Below are 21,606 nucleotides of genomic sequence, written 5' to 3'. Positions count from 1 at the left end.
TATGTATATGTGTATATATATATATATAAATATATATATATATATATCTCTTTAGACGTAAAATCTCTTTTCACCTCTATACCCAATTGTTCAGGCATGGATTTTGTTTGAGGCATGCTAGTGAACCATAAGCTCCCTGAACGCATGGTACACAGATATATGTCACTTTTGAAATTATTTTATAGAATAATGTGCTCTGCTATAAGGATCAATACTATTTACAAACTAAAGGTGTTGCAATGGGCACCCCATGTGCCAACGCCTATGCCAGTCTGGTGTTGGCACATTGGGAGAGGGACTTTGTTTTTAATAGAGATTCGGCATTTAGTGCACATCTTATATTCTACAATAGATTTGTAGACGATGTGTTTCTATTGTGGAGAGGGACTGTTGAACAACTTTTGACATTTGTTACCTATCTTGATGGTACTACTGAATTTCTTAAGTTTGAGTGCACACATTCCTTTGACAGCATTGATTTCTTGGATGTGAAGATTATTAACACGCCTGATGGTTTTGATACTGAACTTCACAGGAAGGAATGTTGGAAAAACAATTTATTGCACCGAGAAAGTATGCACCCTAAACATGTATATAGCAACATCATTACCAATCAGATGGTAAGAGTATCAAAACTGACATCACAAACAACAGCATATTGTGAGCACAAAAAGGTCCTGGCAGAGAACTTTCGTTCCAGGGGCTACAACGATAAACACATCAATGAAGCAGTCTCTAAGAGTGACTATTGTAGGCAACATGAGGGAGCTCTCCTGATTAATAGAACACATAGTCAACCACAGATACCCAAACGTGGTAAAAGTAATAACTTTAATAGGATAGTCATTCCATTTACCAACAGGAATAATCATATACTAAAAGTTTTTAATAGACATTGGGACATACTAATGACTGATGATACGATAAGATCATTGGTGGACACAAGACCCAGAATTGCATATAGAAACATGCCCTCACTTAATAGGCTCCTATGCTATGATAATACCCATCAGATAAGGTACCCCAATACGAAGACAGGGACTTTTGCTTGTCATGCATGTAATCAATGCACACATATATCCAACTCAGACACTTTTACACATCCTGTCACTAAGATGAGTTATAAATTTAGAAATCATGCCACTTGTAAATCTACTGGCTTGGTTTATATAGCTGAGTGCCAACAATGCATGAAATTTTATGTCGGTATGACAACCAGATCACTACGAGAGCATATAAGAGAACATGTTTATGCCATTAATAAGGGCAATACCACTAACGCTCTTGCTAAACATATAATGGAAGAGAACAGTGAACATAAATTTAAATTCCAAGTACTGGAGTTGGTAAGGAACAACAAAAGATTGGGTAACATTAAAAATAGGATAGAGGAAAGAGAGGGCAAATGGATAATGAAACTGCAAGCCCATAGATTTGGGCTCAATGAAAAGCTATCCATTAAACCTTTTTTAGCATCTAGGAGCCTTAAACATTAAGTCGCATTTTTTAAAATGCATTTTGTTGCATTCTGCTTTTTAAATGCATTTTGTTTTCTTAATTGTTTGATTGCTTAATTGAATTTGGTGATGTCATGTGTGTGGTTTTTGTATAAAGGGAAAGGTGTTTTTCACTGCTTTTATATCTGATGAAGCGTTGGAAAGAACGTGAAAGCGCTTATATTCCTGCAGTTGCTGTGTTTGTGTTTTTATATTAAACGTGGACCATTGGTTTTACAAAGAGATTTCTGGAGCCTTCATTTATCTGCTGGTACATGGTGCACTCTTCTTTTTCTATTTGCAGTATTCCACTGTTCTTCAGGATTGTCTCTGCATCCTCCTTTTGTATTTTCTCCATAATGTCCCCATGGAAAACATCATCTTCATTTTCTGGCTCACTCTGTATCACCATTTCTTTAAGTAAATCATCTGACAACCCTCCCAACTGGAAGGTTGCAATTATACATCCATCATTTTCCGATTCATCTCCATCAAACAAGTTTCTTTGAAACATTTCCTCTTAATCCTGCATACATTCTCCAGTCTTGATTTGCTTTCTCCTTCATTTCTTTCTCTGCTCCATCATATCCTTCTCTCTCCATCTGCCTCCCTCGTTCTCCCCGGCTGCCTATTTGCCTGGAATGGCAATAGGAAGTACTCCTCCAAAATGGTTCCTACTCACAACAATGACAAGTAGGGGAAGTTCCCCAGTGCCTTAGCCAAATTTCCACAATGCAGTGTGAATACTGCCTTGGGTCTTCCCTGAAAAGAGGCCATTAACCTTGTAGTACTAACCCAGTCAGCAAAATGTAAAGTAGAAAATAAAATAAATTATTCAAGTATTAAAGATTCAGTGGCACGGTACACTGACATGTGACCGTACCTTTCTTGAGGATAAAGTAGGGATTGGCCACTAGATTAGTTAGACATCACAGTTCAGCAGTATGCATTATTTAAACTTGTTAAAGTTTTAACTTTTAACCAAGCCACAGTTCAGAAGTTGCTTTCTGATGATTTTTAGCTTAGATTCTAGCATGTCACAATACACAGCATTATTAGATGTCATTTCAGCCATTCCCTGTGCCTGATAATCCAGTCCACTTAGGTAAGAGCCAGTCCCAGCATGCATTTATCACAAGGTAGGAACCAGACCCAATGGCATACCACTCCAGCCGAGACAAACATGCACAGATATTTAGAGACATTGTATTATCACCAGTCAACTTACCAACATGTGTACAGAATGTGGGAGGAAACTAGGATGAGTGGAAACCTATGTGAACTTGGAGAACAAGGGCACTGCACATAGAAGGCAATTTGTCCAAGAATTAAACTGGGTGCCCAAGCATAATGCACATTTCTCCAGCATGCACATATTTGTTCACATATCTTACTGTTGCATACAGCTATAGGAAAACTTTCTGATATTTCTTACTCATTGTAATGCATTTGCTGGAACATCCTTACCAACAGTACCAAAAAAAAAAAAAAGAATGTAAAACAGAATCACACCTTAGATTGTATCCACATACAACTTTCAGAAATAGATAAGGGAACAAATTAAAATTTATTTCTGGAGTATTGGTGTAAAAGTTGTTCACATGCATTTTTATTTACTTTTGCAGGAATTCCATCAGCTGTCATGTTTCTGCAAGAAGTTGTAGCAGTCACTGATCAATTGCGAATTGCCTTTGATGGAGACTCTGTGCTTTTCGCAGGCCAGACGGATCATGTTTATGAAAAAGAAGGACTCTATATGGCCAAAGTCTATGAGACTTTTATGAAGAAGATTCCAATGGGAGAGGTAATAGTCATTTTAGATTTTTTTTCTGATATACTTCACTGAACTATAGTATAGAAAGTGACTGTAAATCTTTCTTGAAAGACTACATTTTTATTTCTATTGTATTTTTTTTTTCTGCATGACAGAAGCGATACTGCTTGCTTGTACAAATCTGAGCAGAACAACATAGGACTTGAGATTTTTTGCTACAGGTGAAGATTGTGGAAGCAAACTGGTAACTGGCTGCCAGCTAACTTTTATTGTAGTTAAAGTAATATGTTATCAGTGAAGGTTCATCCTTTAGAGAGCAGTCATCTGCAGCATGCAGGTGCACAAGCTTGCATAAAAAGCTGGTGCAGAATTCATGTGATTTTTCATACTCATCTAGTTTGCTTAAAGTTGAGTGGTAGATGTTATTGCTCTTTGTGTTTAACAAAGTATGCTGTCCCCAGATTTTAACCAGCTGGGGGGAGCATGGAAGTTTACTACAGTTTAGTCAGTCAGGAGGACAGTGGTCTGTGGTGCAGGCAATAAAGTATTATAGTTTGGCTGTATTAAGTGCATCACATGGGATGCACTGTGGAGGGGTTAGTTCTCATTTCTGGTGTATTTGAACATAGTGATAAATGAAGGCATCAAGGTCAGTGTTACTGCACATCACATGTGGACAACCCCTTAATGCACAAGTGTTCAGTAGTGCATTGCATGAAGGCAACATGTTAAGCAGTACATCACATGGAAGCATCTTGTTGATGCACAGCTCTGCAGCAGTGCACTGCATGGAAATTACACAGCTGTGCAGCTGAGCATCTCATGGTCTGTATTTTAAATTGAACTGTACAGCAGCAGATGACATGGAGATAGCAAGTAACAAAGATATTACAGATTTAAACTAAGATTTGGCAGTTTTCAAAGCTACTAAGAATAGGACAGTGCACACAGGAAGATAGAAACTGACAAGAGATTTAAGTTGCTGTCAACTACAGCAGGTAGCCCAGATTGGCAGTGATCTGTAAATATTTCTGGTCTGTTTTAATTCTAAGACTGCTTTATAGCCTAGTCTGCATTTTCAATATGTTACACTGTACCACAGGAGAGGTGTCAGATTTTGAGAAAAGGTTTTCCTCAGATCTCCTTCCCAAAGATTTATCTTCTTCAAATACTGTGGCTAGAATGAAACCGTTGTTTAAGTGGGAGCAAAAATAAATTCCAGAATCCCAGCAAAGATATTATGACTTGTTGCAAGTGGATTTTCCTCCGCCTGCAGCTGTGCCTTCTGTCTTGCCAGCATTAGAGGATGCTTTCTTAGCAGCCTACAGTTTGCTTGACAGTAAGCTTCCTGCCACAAGAAGTCTGATAGATTATGCAAGGTTCCTTTAACCCTCACACTTTTCAAACACAGAGCAGGCCCTGCAGTGATTTCTCTGTTTTAAGATGCACCTGGTGGTGGTGTATCTGGATTTTGTTGTTCGCAATTGATATTTTTTTCAAGTCCCGTCTGTGTTACTGCTTTATGTTGTTATATGGATATACATAATCCTAACAAGCTTTGATTTGGATACTTTTTCTTCCTGTTGGTTTACATGCTGTGAATGTTTAATACTTATTTTTCCCACCTTGTTAATGCACATCCTGTGAATGTGATTTCTGTTTGTTTACTTTATGTTGTCTGGATTAGTCTGACTAGGCAGCTCTTCATATTTCATTATTAGTGACTGTAATAATGTGTCTACCTGTTTGAGTCAGTATTCATTTTCTCCTGGAGAGCACTCTGCTTTGGCTTGTAAGCCCCCCCTCCCCCCCCCCACACACACACACACACTCATCTTCCATTTTCTCTCTTATTCCCTTCTGTTAGCAAATAGTATCCATAACTGATACTGTGCGTTTGTTAATTTAAACTGAGACCACAGTAGCCTACTGATACAAGGTTATCCTGTTTTTCCACCTGGTTAAGAAATGACTTGGTTTCAGAGCAGTCCTTGGCCAATTCTGATTGTTTCTTAAACACAAACTTGTCTTTGCTTTGGCTCATTAGCAGCAGTACAAAAGAACTGCCTGCTCACACCCTTGTTCTCCCCCTCCCCCCCTCCCTGTTTATTACCTTAAGCTAGTCCCAAAGTTAATAAATATTACCTGTGGCAGGCACCATTTTTATAACTACAACCACCCTTTGTCACTATCATATGTTCATTTATCAGTTTACTCTGTTACCTGATTGTTTCCAGCCCCCTCGTAGGAGCAACTAACAGGGTCTCTACCCGCTTTGCTCCCCACCCTGCCCCCTATTGCCTCCTGCCCCCAGTGGTCCTACCTTTATTACACTCATAAACCTCTCCCGTCTTTCCAGTAGCCAACCATAGCACTAAACCCAACACTACCTCCTCCATCTTCCCATTACTATCACTCCTCCTCAGCTAACATGTACAAGCATACGTTACCTATGCTCACTGCATGCACTCTCCTTGCATATCTTACATCCTACCAAAACTTATCATTCCCCCACTCAACCACTACCACTGCACTACTACTCACACCACCACTCATGTCTCACCTTACTCAACTCCCCTCTCACCAACTCAAGAACCATCCCTATGCACCCCCGCATATTCTACCAACTATATTACTAAAACATAAAGCATCCCTACAACTTAACATAGTAACCCTCCCACCATACCTATTACCCACAGAGCACAATCATAAAGTTTCCCTAATAAACAAACACATTCAAAAACTGAGAAAACTAATAACCTTATATACATATCAGAACTAGCCCTAAGTGGAGACATCCACCCCAATCATGGCCCTACCATCTCCAACCCCAGTCCTCATAATCAGACTAGAAACCACAACTTTTCCCATGTCACCGCCAATAGAAAGCCAAGTGACTTCCTACTCAGCCTAAATATTAGAAGTATATCCAACAAAGTCCATGAACTCCATGCCACCATAGACTTGTACTCCCCAGATACAGTCATCCTGACAGAAACCTGGCTAAAACCTCACATTACCAGTGAGCAAATCCACCCTACCGGTTACGACATACTAAGAGTAGACCGGCTAAGCAAGAAAGGAGGCGGTGTAGCTATATTTAAATGGCATCTAAACATCCAGATCTTAAAATTATCAGCTCCACAAATAGGCAATGAAGAAGTAATATATACCAACCTCAAAATAAACCAAAACAAAACCATCAACATAATTGGATGCTACTTCCCACCTGGCCAAAACATCCCTCCACTAGAAAACCTCCTCAGCTGCTCTACCCACCATCTCCCCCAAGAAACTATAATTTTAGGTGATTTCAATATTGACTGGCAGTCCTGTTCTGGCAACCATCCAACCCATCATGTAAACCTTCATGGCTTCACCCAACTAGTCCAGTCACCAACCAGGATAAATAAAAACTCCATCAAGCACACTACCCTGGATTGGATACTAGTCAGTAAGAGCCCCAATCATATATAACAGGTTGTTTATCAGATAGCATCAGTGATCACTCCCCAACATTCCTACTCAAAAAATACCTATACCAAGCTAAACCAGTCATCTACAGTCAAATGTGTAAAAAACTAAACTTTAACCCACTCACATTCATCTCATCCCTCAAAGAATGTAACTGGCATCCTCTAAAGTACCTCAGTCTTGATGACGCAGTTGAATTTTTTAGTACTACCTTTCTGAGCATCCTTAATTACCATGCCCCCATAAGACTTTCCAGAACCAAAGCACAACCCTCCCCATGGCTACAGAAAACCACTAAGTCAGAAATGAAAAACAGGGATAAAGTCTGGGAGCACTGACGCAAAACCAAAACCCCCTCAACTAGACAGAAATTCCTAGAACTACACAATAGAGTCAAAAAGCTAATAAAACAGGACAAATTCCAATACTACCAGTCTGCCCTAGACTCCTCCCGACACAGCCCCAAACAATTCTGGTCCTCCATAAACTCCATCCTCCACCCAGGTAAAGTCAGTACCCCTCCTCCTAACATCCCTCACTCCTCCGAAAATATTGCTACCTCATTCAACACACACTTCACACAAACCATACTATATCACTAGCTAAACAACACAACCTCCTTCCCCTCCAATCTCCCCACTGCCTTCTCTTTTTCTCCTGTACCTACCTCCAACATAAAAAAAACTCTTTAACTAAACTTAAAGCCTGCCAAATTAGCAGCAGACAACCTCCCAATTATTTCCTTTAAAATGTTAGATTTTTTTCCATCTCTAATTCCTCCCTTTCTACACTTTTTTAGTGTAATCATATTACAGAAGTTGGTAATCTCCTCTTTCCCTTTCCTTCTTACACTTTTTTGGTGTAGATCTATTTACCATTACTGGTAATTTTTCTTTATTTCTATTTTTTACTATTAAAAAACACTTCCTTCTGCTATTTTTGTTTTTAGTATTTTCATAATGTCTGAAAAGGTCCCTCTGGCTTTAAAAAGTGCAAGAAATGAAGGTACAAGTTTCCTGTTTCCGATGCACACTTTGTGCGTATACTGTTTGGGCCCAGACCATCTTCACAATCTGTAAGACCTTCAACCTGTGAGCAATTGCTTATAGGAAAAATAAATTAATCTTGAAAGGATTGCTCCCTTCATCCTCTTCGGAGGCTATTTCTGGGGCTCAGCCTCCCAAATCTAAGTTAAAGGACCCTTCAGGTAAGTCTTCAAGCCCTTCGGGATCCTCAACTCCCTCGTCGGAGCCTACCACAGAACCACCTTGGAAAAAACAAGTCTGATCCGAAGAATGCTCCTAGGCCACTGTCCGAGTCAACAAAGGCTTCCTCAATCCCAACCCTTCGAATCCGAGGCCTTTGTCCAGGACCAGGTATTCCCCATCCATAGACTCATTACCCTCTAGAGTACCTTCCCCATACCTCGAATCTCGCAGGTCCCCATCAGTAGCTTCTTCTCATTCTTCCAGAAGTCTGACCGAGGCTGATGTGGACAGAATGATGAGGAAATTTCTCTCAGCGCAGGTACAGATGGGAGTTCTCCCAGCTCCTACCCCTTTGGGTCAGAAAGCCCTTGTTTGTACTACTCCACCAGTCTCGGCTCCCTCTCCAATCCCAGTCTGTCGTTTTGGAGCCCTTGCATCTGAGTCTTCTGGGATCATCTGGATCAGATCCGAAGAAGTTAGTACCTGCCACTCTGAGTGCACCACCTCTGATTGTTTTTGGAGCTGGACAAGTGCCCCTAGACACTGTGGTTATGTCAGCGGCCACCAAGAAGGAACTTGCTGAGAAGAGTTCCTCTGTCCATCCTCCTAACAGGGAGTCTAGGGCTTTGGACAGATTTGGGAAACGTGTGTATGTTTCAGTGACCTTTGCCTTAGATCGCTGAACTACCTGGCATACTTTACAAGACTACAAAGGGACTTGATAAAGGAACTGTAAAAATGCCTTTCTGGGACCACTGCTGCTGAGACTCCGACTTCTGTGGCCTCACATATAGCAACCCCTACAATCCATTTCTAATTCGTCCATGAGGCTTGTCTCATGCAGCTGAAGGTACCTCAAGGGCGGCGGGTTCAGGCATTTTCATCCGGAGGCATGCTTGGATGTGCTTTTGTGATTTTTGTGCAGCCCTTCACGTCCTAGTTCATGTATGCAACTTTTGACAGCAGTTCATTGTTTGGTCCTAAGATAAAGGACAAACACACTCCAGGTGTGAGCAAGATGGAAAGACCGTCTCGGCAGTGGGAGTATGTTTTTCAGTCCCTCAAAGAACCTTCTGTAGGAATCGGCGAGGTGGTCAAAAGACGTGGTTGAGAAAGTACCAGGGTCTTTTCCAAGATCCACATGAAAATAATTCCCCCAGAGGCAGAGGGGGGAACTCGGATGGAAGATGCTGCCTGTGCAGCAGAGGTGGCCTGCAGAACCAAAGGTCTAAAGATTGCTTTTCTGACAGAGACCCTACTAGCACTCCTGAAAAGAGGCCCGATTGTCCCCCTGTGGAAGCAGTCTGGGTTTGATTATCCCTGCACCAGAGAGCCTGGCGTGGGTGTAGAGGATTATTTGCAGAGGATTGTACAATTCCCTTTTCCCATCCACCTCTATCTGTATGCAAATTTCCTAATGTTCCACCCCATCAGAGGAAAGCAGCAGCACTAGAAATACAAAAGCTGCTAGAAAAGAGTCATCCAAGAGGCCCCACCAGACCAGATAAAATCTGCAACTTACTCAAGATTCTTTTCAGTGCCAAAACGGGGGACTGGAGACAGATTTTGGATCTCAACAACTTGAACAAATCAGTTCGACATGCAAAGGTTCGTTTGGTCACTGTTCAGTATATTCTGCCTTTTTTGTACAAAGACTACTATATGTACTTGATAGACCTTCAGGATGTGTACTGTCACATAAAAATGAACAGACAATCCAGACGATATCTACACTTTTAGCTGAGAGCCTGTCATTACCACTTCAGAGCACTACCCTTTGGCCTCACCACAGCCCCCAGGGTGTTCAAATGCATGGCGGTGGTAGCAGCTCACTTCAAACTGCAGGAATTCAGTGTTTCCTTAACTGGATGACTCGCTCATTACCTCCTCGACCAGGCATCTACTATTAAGAGCATGAGATCAGGTACCCCAGACTTGCTCCCATCATGAGATAACCATAAATTACAATAGTTCTCAGAACTGTCTCAGACATTGGAATCCATAGGAGAAGTTTTCAACACTGTATCAATGACCGCTTCTCTTCCTCTGTCAAGAATACAGTCAGTCAGATTCCAGGTCAGCAAAATAATTCACAGTACCACATTCTCAGCCTGAATGATTCTACAAACTTTGGGGTCAGTGTCGGCGGCTATAGTCCTAATTCCTCTATTTTACATGAAAATTCTTCAATGGACATTAGCAACTCAGTCGTCTGTTCTTTACCAATACATGTCAGCCCAAATATGAATCACTCAGGCATGCAAAAGAAACCTTTGGTGGTGGATTCAATCAGATCAGGTTCTACAGGCCATCCTTTCATCCTTCCTCAGCCCAAGGCCATAGTGATCACGGACGCATCCCACATTTTGGGGGAGGGGGGCACTTCCTGGGGAAAACTGTCCAAGGCACTTGGTCTCCCAAAGAGGCCAACATGCATATCAATGTCCTGGAAATGAGAGCAGTGTTAGCATTGTAGGCCTTCCAAGACACACTCTTTGGGATAATTGCAATTCAGGCAATATGGCAGTAGCTTGGTACATCAGCAAACAAGAATCCCTCCGAGTGTGGCAGTGGGCAATCTCATCCAACCATTTTCTGAAAGCAGTGCACATTCCGGGGAAGTCCGGACAGCTTGAGCAGGTCCATTCTACTACTTCACATGTGGTCTTTCAACATGAAGGTGGCAGAAATGATTTTTCACCAGTGGGGCCAGCTTTGCTGTGATCTATTTGCATCTCCCCTGAACGAGAAGAGTAGCAGTTTCTTTGCCCTAATTCTCCCCCCTCAATGAGGGGAATTACTGAGAGATGCTCTAATACACGATTGGCCCCCCAGTCTCATCTATGCATCTCCCCCAACTCCCTTGATCCCCAAATTTCTGCATAAAGCTTTTCGGATGAAGAGCAGAGTTATCCTCATTGCACCTTACTGGCCTTGACAGATTTGGTTCCCCTTTCTTTGGCTTCATCTAGTTTGCCAATCTTGGATTCTGGGTGTGATTCCAGACCTCCTGTCTTACCCAATAGGCATAATTCACCTGGATATCTCAAACCTTCAGCTTGACTGCATGGTTTCTCCACTTCCTTAAGTAGGCAGACAACCGATGCTGTTGTCCCCTTATCTGTCATTTACTTTTATCTTCCCATAAAGCTTCTGCAAGAAAGCTTTACAGAAGTAAATGGAAGAGGTTTGGTTTGTGGACACTTCAGGAACATATTGACCCCTTTTCAGCCCCTGGCAACAGTTTTCAGTGAAGGAGCTAGCTCCTCAACCAATAGAGTTCAGTTAGCAGTCTCTATTTCACATTGGATTTGAGAACTCAACCTTGGCTTCATCTAAACTTTGTAAGGCCTTCTTGACAGTTGCTCTTTTTTTGAGACCTCCCTATAAAGATCCAGCAGTCCCCCATGGGACTTAAATTGGTACTACAGGCCTTGGTTCATTCCCCTTTTGAACCAGCAGTAAAATGTGATCTTAAGTTTCTGACCTTGAAGACTGTCTTTCTGGTGGCTATCATCTCTGCTAGAAGAATTTCAGAACTTCAAGAACCGTCTTTTAAACATCCTTACTTGATTTCTCATAGGGATAGAGTGCAGTTGTGTACCAGTCCCTTCTTTCCTTCCTAAGGTGGTGTCAGAATCTTCAACTAGTCCATTAGTCTGCCAGTTTTCTTTCGAAAATTTGCAAACAACTGTATGTAAGCAAAGTAAAGCTGTGCCGCCATGGTGAAGGTTAAAAACTAGATGTTCCTCGTGTTTCACTGTTGCAGTCATTACATTTGGGTAATCTGCTGGCAGGTTGCCTTCAGTTGGCCTGATTAACAACGTCTTGGGTCCTGCATCGGATGCTGTCCCTTCTTCCATGACGTCAGGTCGTCAGGGGTATAAAACATGCAGCCGACACCATTACATCAGTCTTTCTTGCCATGCGGTGCTCGAAGCAGAAGCATTTCACAAGTGCCAGTCGGCTGACTCCTGAAATTTTCATTTTCGAGTTTCAGAACTGAAGTCTTCAACTAAAAGCTAAGTACCCCGTTGGGGAAACTTTTTCTTGCTCCTTACCGATATCAGTAAAAGTTAATTGCATTACTTGTGGGAAGCAAATACCTCATAAGGATTTTCATTTGTACTGTATTCCTTGTCTAGGCCCTGACCACAACGTGTCTTGCTGTCGGTTTTGTGCTAAATTTAATCAACGCATGATTAAACGTCTGTATATTTTTGCTTATAAATATTTTGGCTCAAGATTTAACTATCCAGAAATGCCGTCGGTTAGCAATCCCACTACCGGAATACCCAAAAAACGCAAAGAAAAAGACAGAGACAGACCGTCGAGGTCCAAAACAGACGACGATCCTTCTCATAAGCCAGTTGACGGTTCGCCGGTACTCAGTGAGGCGCTTTCGCAGCCCCTGATACCTGCTACTTTTGATTTGCAGGCCTCTACTGAGACCCATTCGGAGTCCGGTATGCCGCGAGATGCTTTAAGTATTGAACCCCTGGATGACTCTACCTTAGATGGGTCCGGAGCCGCTGAGCAGGCACCGGCTTCTGAGGGTGTTTTCAGACCTAAAGATTTGTATATTAAACCGACGACATCTTCCAGACTAAGGCCAAAAACTACTTCTATGTCTAAAAAAACGACACTTGGGCCACGTATACAGGCCCCAATGCCTAAAAAACAAATGATCAAAATGGCTGAAGATTTAATTACCTTGATCAGGGGTACCCATCCCCCTCCTGCTAAGAGGCCTAGGCAAGGCACTTGACTATGAATCTTCAGATCAGGTTTCTATTTCTTCTGATTCCTCCTCTGATCAGGATTTATCTATACCCACTTATGAAGACTCTGATGCAGAAGATGCCATCTCTTTTTTCTTTTGGAGAAACTTTGCATACCTTAAGGGAACACTTCCACTGGGAGAGAATCCAAAAAGAGACTTGGGAATTTTTTTCTTCTTCCTCAGCATAGGCCTTTGGCTATACCTCCTGTTCTAGACATTGTTAATGATGTTTTCTCAGAATCCATTATGACTCCTGATTCCCTGCTCCTAGTAAGCCAGACAGATACTACAGGGTTCCTGACTCCCACAAATTCCTTTTCAAAAACCCTACAGCTGACCCTGAAACCATTTCTCAGGGTCCCAAGGGCGTTAAGTCCTCTACTGCTAAAAATCCTACCTCTTCTGACAGAGATTCCAGGGCACTGGATAGATGGGGTAAGAAGGTTTACACGTCTGCAACCTTGGCTATCAGGGCTTTAAACTGTCAATTTCATATGCTTAAATATCAACAGCATGCCACGGGTTTATTTAAACAGAAAATTATGTTGATTTCTGACTGTGGAAAATAGAGTTGCAGGATTTTATTACATTCAGCTAAACAAGTTGGAAAACATACTTTGCAATGTGGTTTTGATTCCCTGGAGGACTCTTTCAGGGCTGCTATAACTGGATCTGTGATAAGAAGGCATGCTTGGCTCAAGGAGCAAAGTCTGCCTGACCATGTTGAATCAAAATTGTTGGATGCTCCTTTACAACAGGACAGTCTCTTTGGTAATAAGGCAGAAGAAGTTTTGAAAAAGATGGAAGATAAAGCTAAATCTATGCAAACTGTGAAAGATTTCTTATAAGTGCAGCCACACAGATTTAGTAGGCACTGGCCTACTAAGTACTGGTCCTTTCCAGTACCCACTAGAGCCGCTCAGGTGAAATCCAGACATTCCAAAGGTTCCAGGTTTCAGTCTCAAGGAACTTTTAGAACAAAGCAATGGGGTGCTTCCACCTCCAAATATGGAAGCAACAAGGCACCTCCCTATGGTAAACACTCTCAATGACTTTCCACTGCAATCACCAAGCACTTATCTTTTGGCCGCCCCTTTGGGGGGAAAACTGGCACTTCATGCACAAAATTGGCACCTGATTACCCAGGGCAAATGGGATTTAAATATAGTATCCCAGGGATATAGATTTCATTTCCACACATTGCCATTCCCAAACGGATGGCCAGATCTGCCTCCAGATCAGTGGGCAGAGGCCCAGAAACAAGTCATGTCCCTCATGAATAGGGGGGCTATTCAACCAGTACCAGAAAAGGAAAAAGGGACAAGGTTTCTATTCAAGACTTTTCCTGGTACCCAGATAAGACAAATCATGGTGTCCAATTCTGGACTTATCCATTCTAAATACATTTTTGGACATTCCAAAATTCAAGATGCTTACTCTTCAACATTTACTACCTATGCTAGGCAAAGATGCCTGGTTGGTAACTCTAGACTTAAGAGGCTTACCTGCATATCCCAGTCAGAGAACCTTGCAGAAGATACCTCCGCTTCAAAGCGGGCTACTTGCATTGCCAGTTCTCTGCACTGCCCTTTGGCTTATCTACTGCACCCAGGGTCTTCACAAAGTGCCTGGCACCAATAATTGCATTTTGCAAACAAAGAAATATTCAAATTTATCCATACCTGGATAATTGTCTAATTCAGGCAGAAAACAAGGACACTCTTCTAAAACATCTGGCATTTGTAAAAAGGGTTCTAACTTGTCTAGGGTACACCATAAATGAAAATAAATCACAACTGGTACCCTCTCAAAAAATTACATTCCTTGGTGCAAGCTTGAATACAACTGCCCAGATGACTTACCTTACGCCCGAAAAGCAAATTCAACTGATGACTTACTTCAAACAGGTGGCCACAAACACCCAGCTATCTGCAAGACAAATTCTGCAGGCCTTGGGGTTCATGGCCTCCTGCATTCTTCTAATTCCATATGCAAGACTGCATATGAGGAAACTTCAATGGTACCTAAAAAGCTTATGGGAGTCAACATTGTCACAGCCTGGAAACAATGATTTCCATCATACCTTGCCTGCAACTAGAGTTCCTATGGTGGGCAGAGGCCTGCCACCAAAACAAGGGACGGTCATTCATTCCACCCCCTGCTGCCCACACCCTGACTACAGATGCATCAGACTATGCTTGGGGGGGGGGGGCGGCACATCTGGCAGGGAGATGCATTCAGGGCAAATGGAGCCCAAATCAAATGCACCTACATATCAGTCAGAAAGAGATGTTAGCTGTACAGAATGCTTTGACAGCCTTCAAGGACTACCTTCATCCAGGACAACTGCTGATAGACAGAGACAACACCACATCAAGTGGTACGTAAACAAGCAGGGGGTACACATTCCTACTCCCTTTGCAGACTAGCTATGGCATTGTGGAACACTGCCTTGACTTATCAAATACATCTACAAGCTCAATTCCTGCCAGGAAAGCAAAATACTCTGGCAGACGAACTAAGCAGAAATCTTATGGACCCACACGAATGGAAACTGGAACCACAGATTTTCAGCATGTTGACATGCAAATGGGGGAGCCCAGACATAGATCTTTTTGCCGCACCCCAAAACTATCAGACAAATTCTGCACAAGAATTCATCACAAAAAAGCTTGGAAAGTGGATGCTCTATCCTTCAGCAGGAAAAACCCATCAGTCTATGCCTTTCCCCCTTTGCTTCTGCTCTCCAAAGTCCTACTAAAAGTCAGACAGGACAAACTAAAATTATTCTGATTGCTCCAGACTGAACTCGCCAACACTGGTACCCACTCCTGCGCAATGTGTCGCACCTTCCTCTGTGGTACCTGCCTCAGACACCTTATCTACTGTCTCAGCAGAACTATCAAATTCTGCACACTCAGCTCCAAACTTTGAATCTTGCAGTGTGGCTAATCAACTAATTTCACCCTTTACATCTCTCAGCAAACCTGTGATGGATGTCATTTTGGAGGCCAGAAGGCCTAGTACTAGAAAATCTTATGCCGACAAATACAAATGTAATGACTGCAACAGTGAATACACTCAACATCTACATTTATGGTAAGTGTACACCACTGTATTTTTAATAAATTGACACTAAAAACTGTAAATTGTTTTCACATTGCGTTTTTACAGTTTTTATTGTTTGAGTTTATTAAACTAGTTTTTAACCTTCACTGAGATGGCACAGCTTTAGTTTGCTTACATGTAGTAGTTTATATTAGTAAAAGCTGCCTTTAGTACTTCAAGGTGTGTTTTGTTTAACGTTTGCAAACAAAGGTGATGTTACACTTAAGTTCATGGACAATTACATTTTTGCTTACAGAGAACAAAAGAAATTAGGAAGACTGATTAATTATTGGTCTCCTTTGCAGATTCTAAATTGGGTAAATCAGTTGAAAAGGTAACTTTAGTCATATGGCTGACTGATTTGTATATCATCTATCTACAGTAAGTTGGGTATGTCCTTACCAAAACTTTTGAGAGCCCGTTCAACTAGGTCTATGGCTGCTTCTTCAGTGTTTTTGTCAAGGGCTTCCATGGACAACATATGTGGGGCTGCAACTTTGGTTAATCCTCATACCTTTATTACTCATTACAGACTGGATCTGCTGTTGAGGGAAAGAGCAGCCTTTTGCTCAACTGTGCTCAAAGAATATCCTTCCTTAGGGTCCACCTGGGATTTTAGGTAGCTGGGGGCTGTGTCCCCACTGTTGAGGAATGAATGAAAATTGACTATATCAGGTAAAGACGTTAGGTACTCACCATAACCTTCCATCTATGTTGTCCATTTTCATTCTAACTCAACTCCCCTCCCACCAATCCCCAACCTTTTTCTAAATTGATTTCTGGAAGAACAATAACTTATAAGGACAGCAGTGTTCCCTTTTGTTGAACTCCAGATAATGGCTTCTTCTGTCAAGAATATTATGATAATATTTCTTACATTTTGTCTATCAGCAAACAAGGTCTGTGGTATGTTAGGGGTTGGTGCATTATGGATAAGGGAGGAGCTCGAGAGCTTTTTAGTGTCCATGAGCTAAAATAATGGCCAAGTTAGATCTGAACCCAACTGTTGAAGAATGAAAATGGACAACACAGATGGAACATTATGGTGAGTACATAACTTCTTTTTTTGCCTGACCCCTTTTACTCCTTACCAGCAGTAAGGCTTCTTCTTTGGCTACATTATGGATATTTACCCTAATCCTGCTGTTTCCTCCTCCAGCTTACCTAAAATGAAAAAGGAATTAAAGCACAAGCCCTCAGTCAGTGTCTCAACTGATAGTAGATGAATGCAATGGCTGTAACTGGTTTCTCAGACCACTTACTGGTTTCCATGAATCCCTCTGGTGTAACCCTATGGACCAGGAGTCAGACACGTCCTCTTCATTTGTTCCAGTGTCTGATGTGGCCATGGGAGAACCACCTATTTTAGGTATTGGAGACACCCAAGGAGGATGTGGCCAGGGAGCGAGACCTGTTGCTCGGGATGATATTCTCTTTGTCTGTCTTTTTCAAAAAATGTCCTTAAAAAGTAGAAACAAAAGGTTAATCATTGTCACCATAAGGAAGATGGTTCCAGTGGCAAACAGTGATATTTCCCGAGCTAGGAGTTTGTTGCATTTTTAATCCTGGGTATCAAGTGCATCACCCTGTATTTCTTTTTCCTCTACTTCCAAAGAAGAGGATGTTTGTTCAGATGATTCTGATGTGGACAGAGACCGGGGTATTTCACCTGTGGGTTCCATAGTCCAGGAGTCTAGATATTGAGCATGAACTTGAAAATATGGAGACTGTTCTTCGTATTGATCATCGCTACAGTAGCCTTAACTATTTTCTGTGGAGAAATTGTGTTTTAAGGCTGTGGGGCTGCAGTAGTGTTTGAAAGTGCTTTTTACTTTGTTGTTTTTCTTTAAAAAAAAAAAGAAAAGTAACTTTTGTGGACTGGTAGTTTTGTTGGCATTGTTGCTTGGTTTTCTCCAGGATAGAAGCACCATTTTGGCTTGACCATGGAACAAATTGTCATGCCAATGGTCAGTCTGTCCTCCAGCCGCAAAAAGAAAAAGTTAAGCAAACCGTGTCTGCCACCACAGCAGAGTAGCAATTTGCCTTAGATGCTGGTGGCTGACTCTGCTGTGACCATTTGTTGTACTTCAGACCACTTTTCTTTTACCCCAGATCCCTTTGGTGTAGCACCTACAGCCACTATGGACTGGTGGGTTAGCCACGGCCTCTGTGAATGTTGGGTGCCCCCTCAGTGGGCAAGGGGGAACCACTCTTGTTGGTCCTTGGAGAGGGAACAGGGAAGGTTTCCCTGTTGTGTCAGAATTTTGCACCCTCAGTGGGCAAGGGGGAACCACTCTTGTTGGTTCTTGGAGAGAGAACAGGGAAGGTTTTCCTGTGTCATTTTGCGCCCATCCCTGGGGAAGCAGCATCTGACATTAGTAACACAGCTGGCCCCAAGTTTCCTGTCAAAGATTTCTTTGGATAGGACTAGTTTACTGGGACTAGCTCAGGGTTTGATTCAGGCTGGTGATCTTTCTGGTAAAAGGAAGAGGGATGCCACTTTTTCTGAAGAGATTTAAGATTCTGAATCCAAACAAGAAGATGCAGAGATGAATTCAGGGTTTTGTCCTTAGATTTCTGATTCAGACCCAGAGAAGAGCTGTTTTTCTGATCCTCCCTATGAAGGTTCTTTTTCTCTGAGACTATTGCTAGAATGTCCAATGTTTTCAGTAGGAGAACTATGAGGTTTCTCAGTCCCTCAAAAAATACTGTGAGTTTTTCCAGAAGGATTTTCTAGAACCTACACACATTCTGTCCTGTCTGCTTCAGTAAATGTGCGTCTTACTGCCTACAGTTTTCCTGATGGGACAACCAGCTGTCCCTAAAAAGGTAGATAGGATGTGTAAAGCTCTGCAGTCTTTTAAATTTTTATATACTATTCCCAAACCTGACCAGCAGCTATATCCTTAGTTCACTCCTTTGCTGCTTAGCACTTAATTCCAATCCTACCTTTTCTAATAAGGATTGGAAAATTATTGATGGGTATTGGGGAAACGTGTATACTTCTGCAACTTTGAATTTCAGAATCTTAAATTGTCAGGCTGATATGTTAAAGCTTATTCTGACTTATTGAGAAAGTGTAAGGAATGTTTTAGCTACAGCTTTCTCTTGTGAAGTCTGCTTTAAATAACTTAGTTTCTTCCATTGCACAGGTCACTACTCATTGTTTACAGTGTATGAATGACTCTGTTGAAACTACTTCCAGGGCTATGGCCACTGGTACAGATTTAAGGATGTTTGCTTGGCTCTTAGCACCTTCTGGATGATCAAGATTAGATTTAAAATTTTCCCTTGGATAGACATTTAGTGTTTGGCCCACTTTGCTGCAGAGGTGATAAAAAGTGCGATGAAAGGGGCACGGTGATTCAGGGAATCTTAAGATTTTTCACTCCCAGTTTTCCAAATTGTTCAAGGGATTTTCTTTCTCCTCATCCAATTTTGACAAAAATAGAAAAACAGTCTCATCAGAATTTGGGTAAGTAGATGTTTAAGAAGAAGTGGTAAGGAAGTTCCAAAAAGAAATCTAAAACCTACCAAAACCAAGGACACTCGAGTGTGAATGACTGTTCAAAAGACCTTGTGACCCCCTCCTACCTTGGCCCTCTCTCTCTTTCAGAAAGTCTGAATCTCCATTTTTCTCTTGGCTTAGTTAAACCCTGCTGGTGGACATTCTCTACACTAAAACTAACAACATAGCCAGCTTTAGGTGCCTGCAGTGCCTATAGCTGCAAGGGGGCCCCCTTAATCATCCTTCACTGTGTGGGGGGCCCACAAAAGCTGCTGCTGGTTGGGGAAAATGAGGAGAAAAAAATGTATTAATTTCCTGATTATTCTCATGTGATCAGGTCTGTGATATGAACATGTTAGGATAAAGCTGATAATAAGCATGAGAACATGGTAAGCACTAGAGAGATCAGTAGCCCAGTGTGACCAGTGTCCATGCATGCCTTGGATTTTAAGAAGAGCTAATACTTCTGATCTTCAGGGTTGGTTTTCTCTTTTAGGGAGTTTTATAAATACTTGCAGAATACCAGATATTGTAACTCTCAACTTCTTCACTGAAGAATTCAGCAGGATAGAATAAAGGCTCAAAATCAGGAACACATTTTAAATATTACTCTGATTCAACGACAAAGTTAATAGAATAACACCTTTTGTATCAGCATGATTTTTGTACATTAAGTATAAAACTCTGTCTGGATTTATTGACTTGTTTGTAATCCTGAATGATTTACAAGCAAATCAAATGTGTGTTACAAAGGACAGAACAAAATTATGTGCAAAATCAGGGAAGGTCTGTGAAATTAGGGACAGTGAGAGGTTTGCTTTATTCCTCACTAAGGTAAATAAGTCACCCATCCATGCCTCTGTCTGATGACTACTTAACAGCAGTCACTAATCTGGTTTGCTGGTACCAATGTTGTACAATGTATTGCTGAAATAAGTACAAAACTAATATTGCTATGGCGTGTGTGTGTGTGTGTGTGTGTGTGTGTGTGTGTGTGTAAAAATGTCAGTGAGTTTTATCTGTGCACACGCACAATAATGCCAGAATATATACATTATTTTTCTGAGTGTCAGTAAAAAATGTAGCTAACAAGAAATTATATTTCAAAAGTAAGGCATAACATATATCCCAGAACATTCAGACATTTAGATCTTCTAAGACACTGGAGACCCCTACTCCCCAGACTGTGTAAATGGATACAAAGGGCTCCCTTAATCATCATTGACTGTGTGGGGGGGCCCACAAATGCTATTGTTTGAGAAAAAATCAAGAGAAAATATATATTAAATTTCTGATTATGTTCTTTAACCTCAACATGGCTGTGATATGACCCTGTTAGCATAATGTTGATAATGGCCTCTGCTCTCAACTGCACCCATCCTAAAACCAGCCCCGCTTAGATGACTGTGTACAGAAAGGTGCTGCAGGTTATATGGGGGGGGGGGGGCTGTGGTGGTATTCCTCACAGTCAAATCTTAGAGGTATGCACATGAAGTCATTAAAGCTTGCGTTTGGGTTAAGGGCAGTGTGGTCAGTGATTCTTTTACTTTTCTTACATACATCAGAGCTGTACAAAGAAGGTTACTACAACTTGTGTAGGCGCAACAAAGTAGAATTTGTTACTAGAGTCATTATTTTTTCACTTTCCTCACAATCACATTTAGGACACATATACAGGTAGCTGCCTTTGACAGTTTGGAGTGAGGAGGAATACTATGTATATGTATATCAGCAGTCCCTTGAAATACTTGACTGTGGTAATTTGAACCTCTGCCTTCATCCTGTCTAACACAAGAGGGATGCAAAAGCTGTCTTTTTGGGGGGATTGGGATGCAGGCAATTCCCAGATAGGGCCGGTGTATCCAGACAAAGGGTTGTTAGTTTATTGTGAGCTACTATTTTGTCCTCTTTGAACATTAAGCCTTCAGTACAACTTGTCTTCCTTTAAAGAAAAAAATAAAACTGAAATTCTTTATTTCCTAAATGGTTATTACTGTACTGTCTTGCTCAGGAAATGTGTGTTGAAAGGATGCAATGAAAACTAAAGCTGAACAACAACACAATTTCTTCACTTAATCAGAATTTCTGTTCAAGCCTTTATTGGATGAAAAGGTGTGTAAAAAGAAAAAAAAAACTTAAAAATGGGCTTCAGAGCATATAGAAAGTTGTAGCTTCTTGAAAAAGCTGAAAAGTAAGGCAAAATGTGAGGAAAGGAAGAAAAAAGTAATGTGGATGATACGGGGAGCCCAAGATGA

The 21,606-nt window shown here is 41.5% G+C and overlaps 1 protein-coding gene across 1 annotated transcript in view; it reads left to right on the top strand.

The window, feature by feature from the left end:
* The window catches only part of LOC122791843 (cytosolic 5'-nucleotidase 1B-like), a 690,897-nt gene that overhangs the window by 590,948 nt on the left and 78,343 nt on the right, over positions 1–21,606 (top strand). The window contains exon 5 of the mRNA XM_044059803.1: positions 3,122–3,300. Within this exon, the coding sequence (XP_043915738.1) occupies positions 3,122–3,300 (179 nt within the window). The remainder of the gene's footprint in view (positions 1–3,121; positions 3,301–21,606) is intronic.

The sequence above is a fragment of the Protopterus annectens genome, chromosome 17.part0, assembly GCF_019279795.1.
Source record: "Protopterus annectens isolate FY-2018-M chromosome 17.part0, PAN1.0, whole genome shotgun sequence".
Classification (NCBI taxonomy): Eukaryota; Metazoa; Chordata; order Ceratodontiformes; family Protopteridae; genus Protopterus; species Protopterus annectens.
This window is presented reverse-complemented; position numbering and strand designations above follow the sequence as displayed.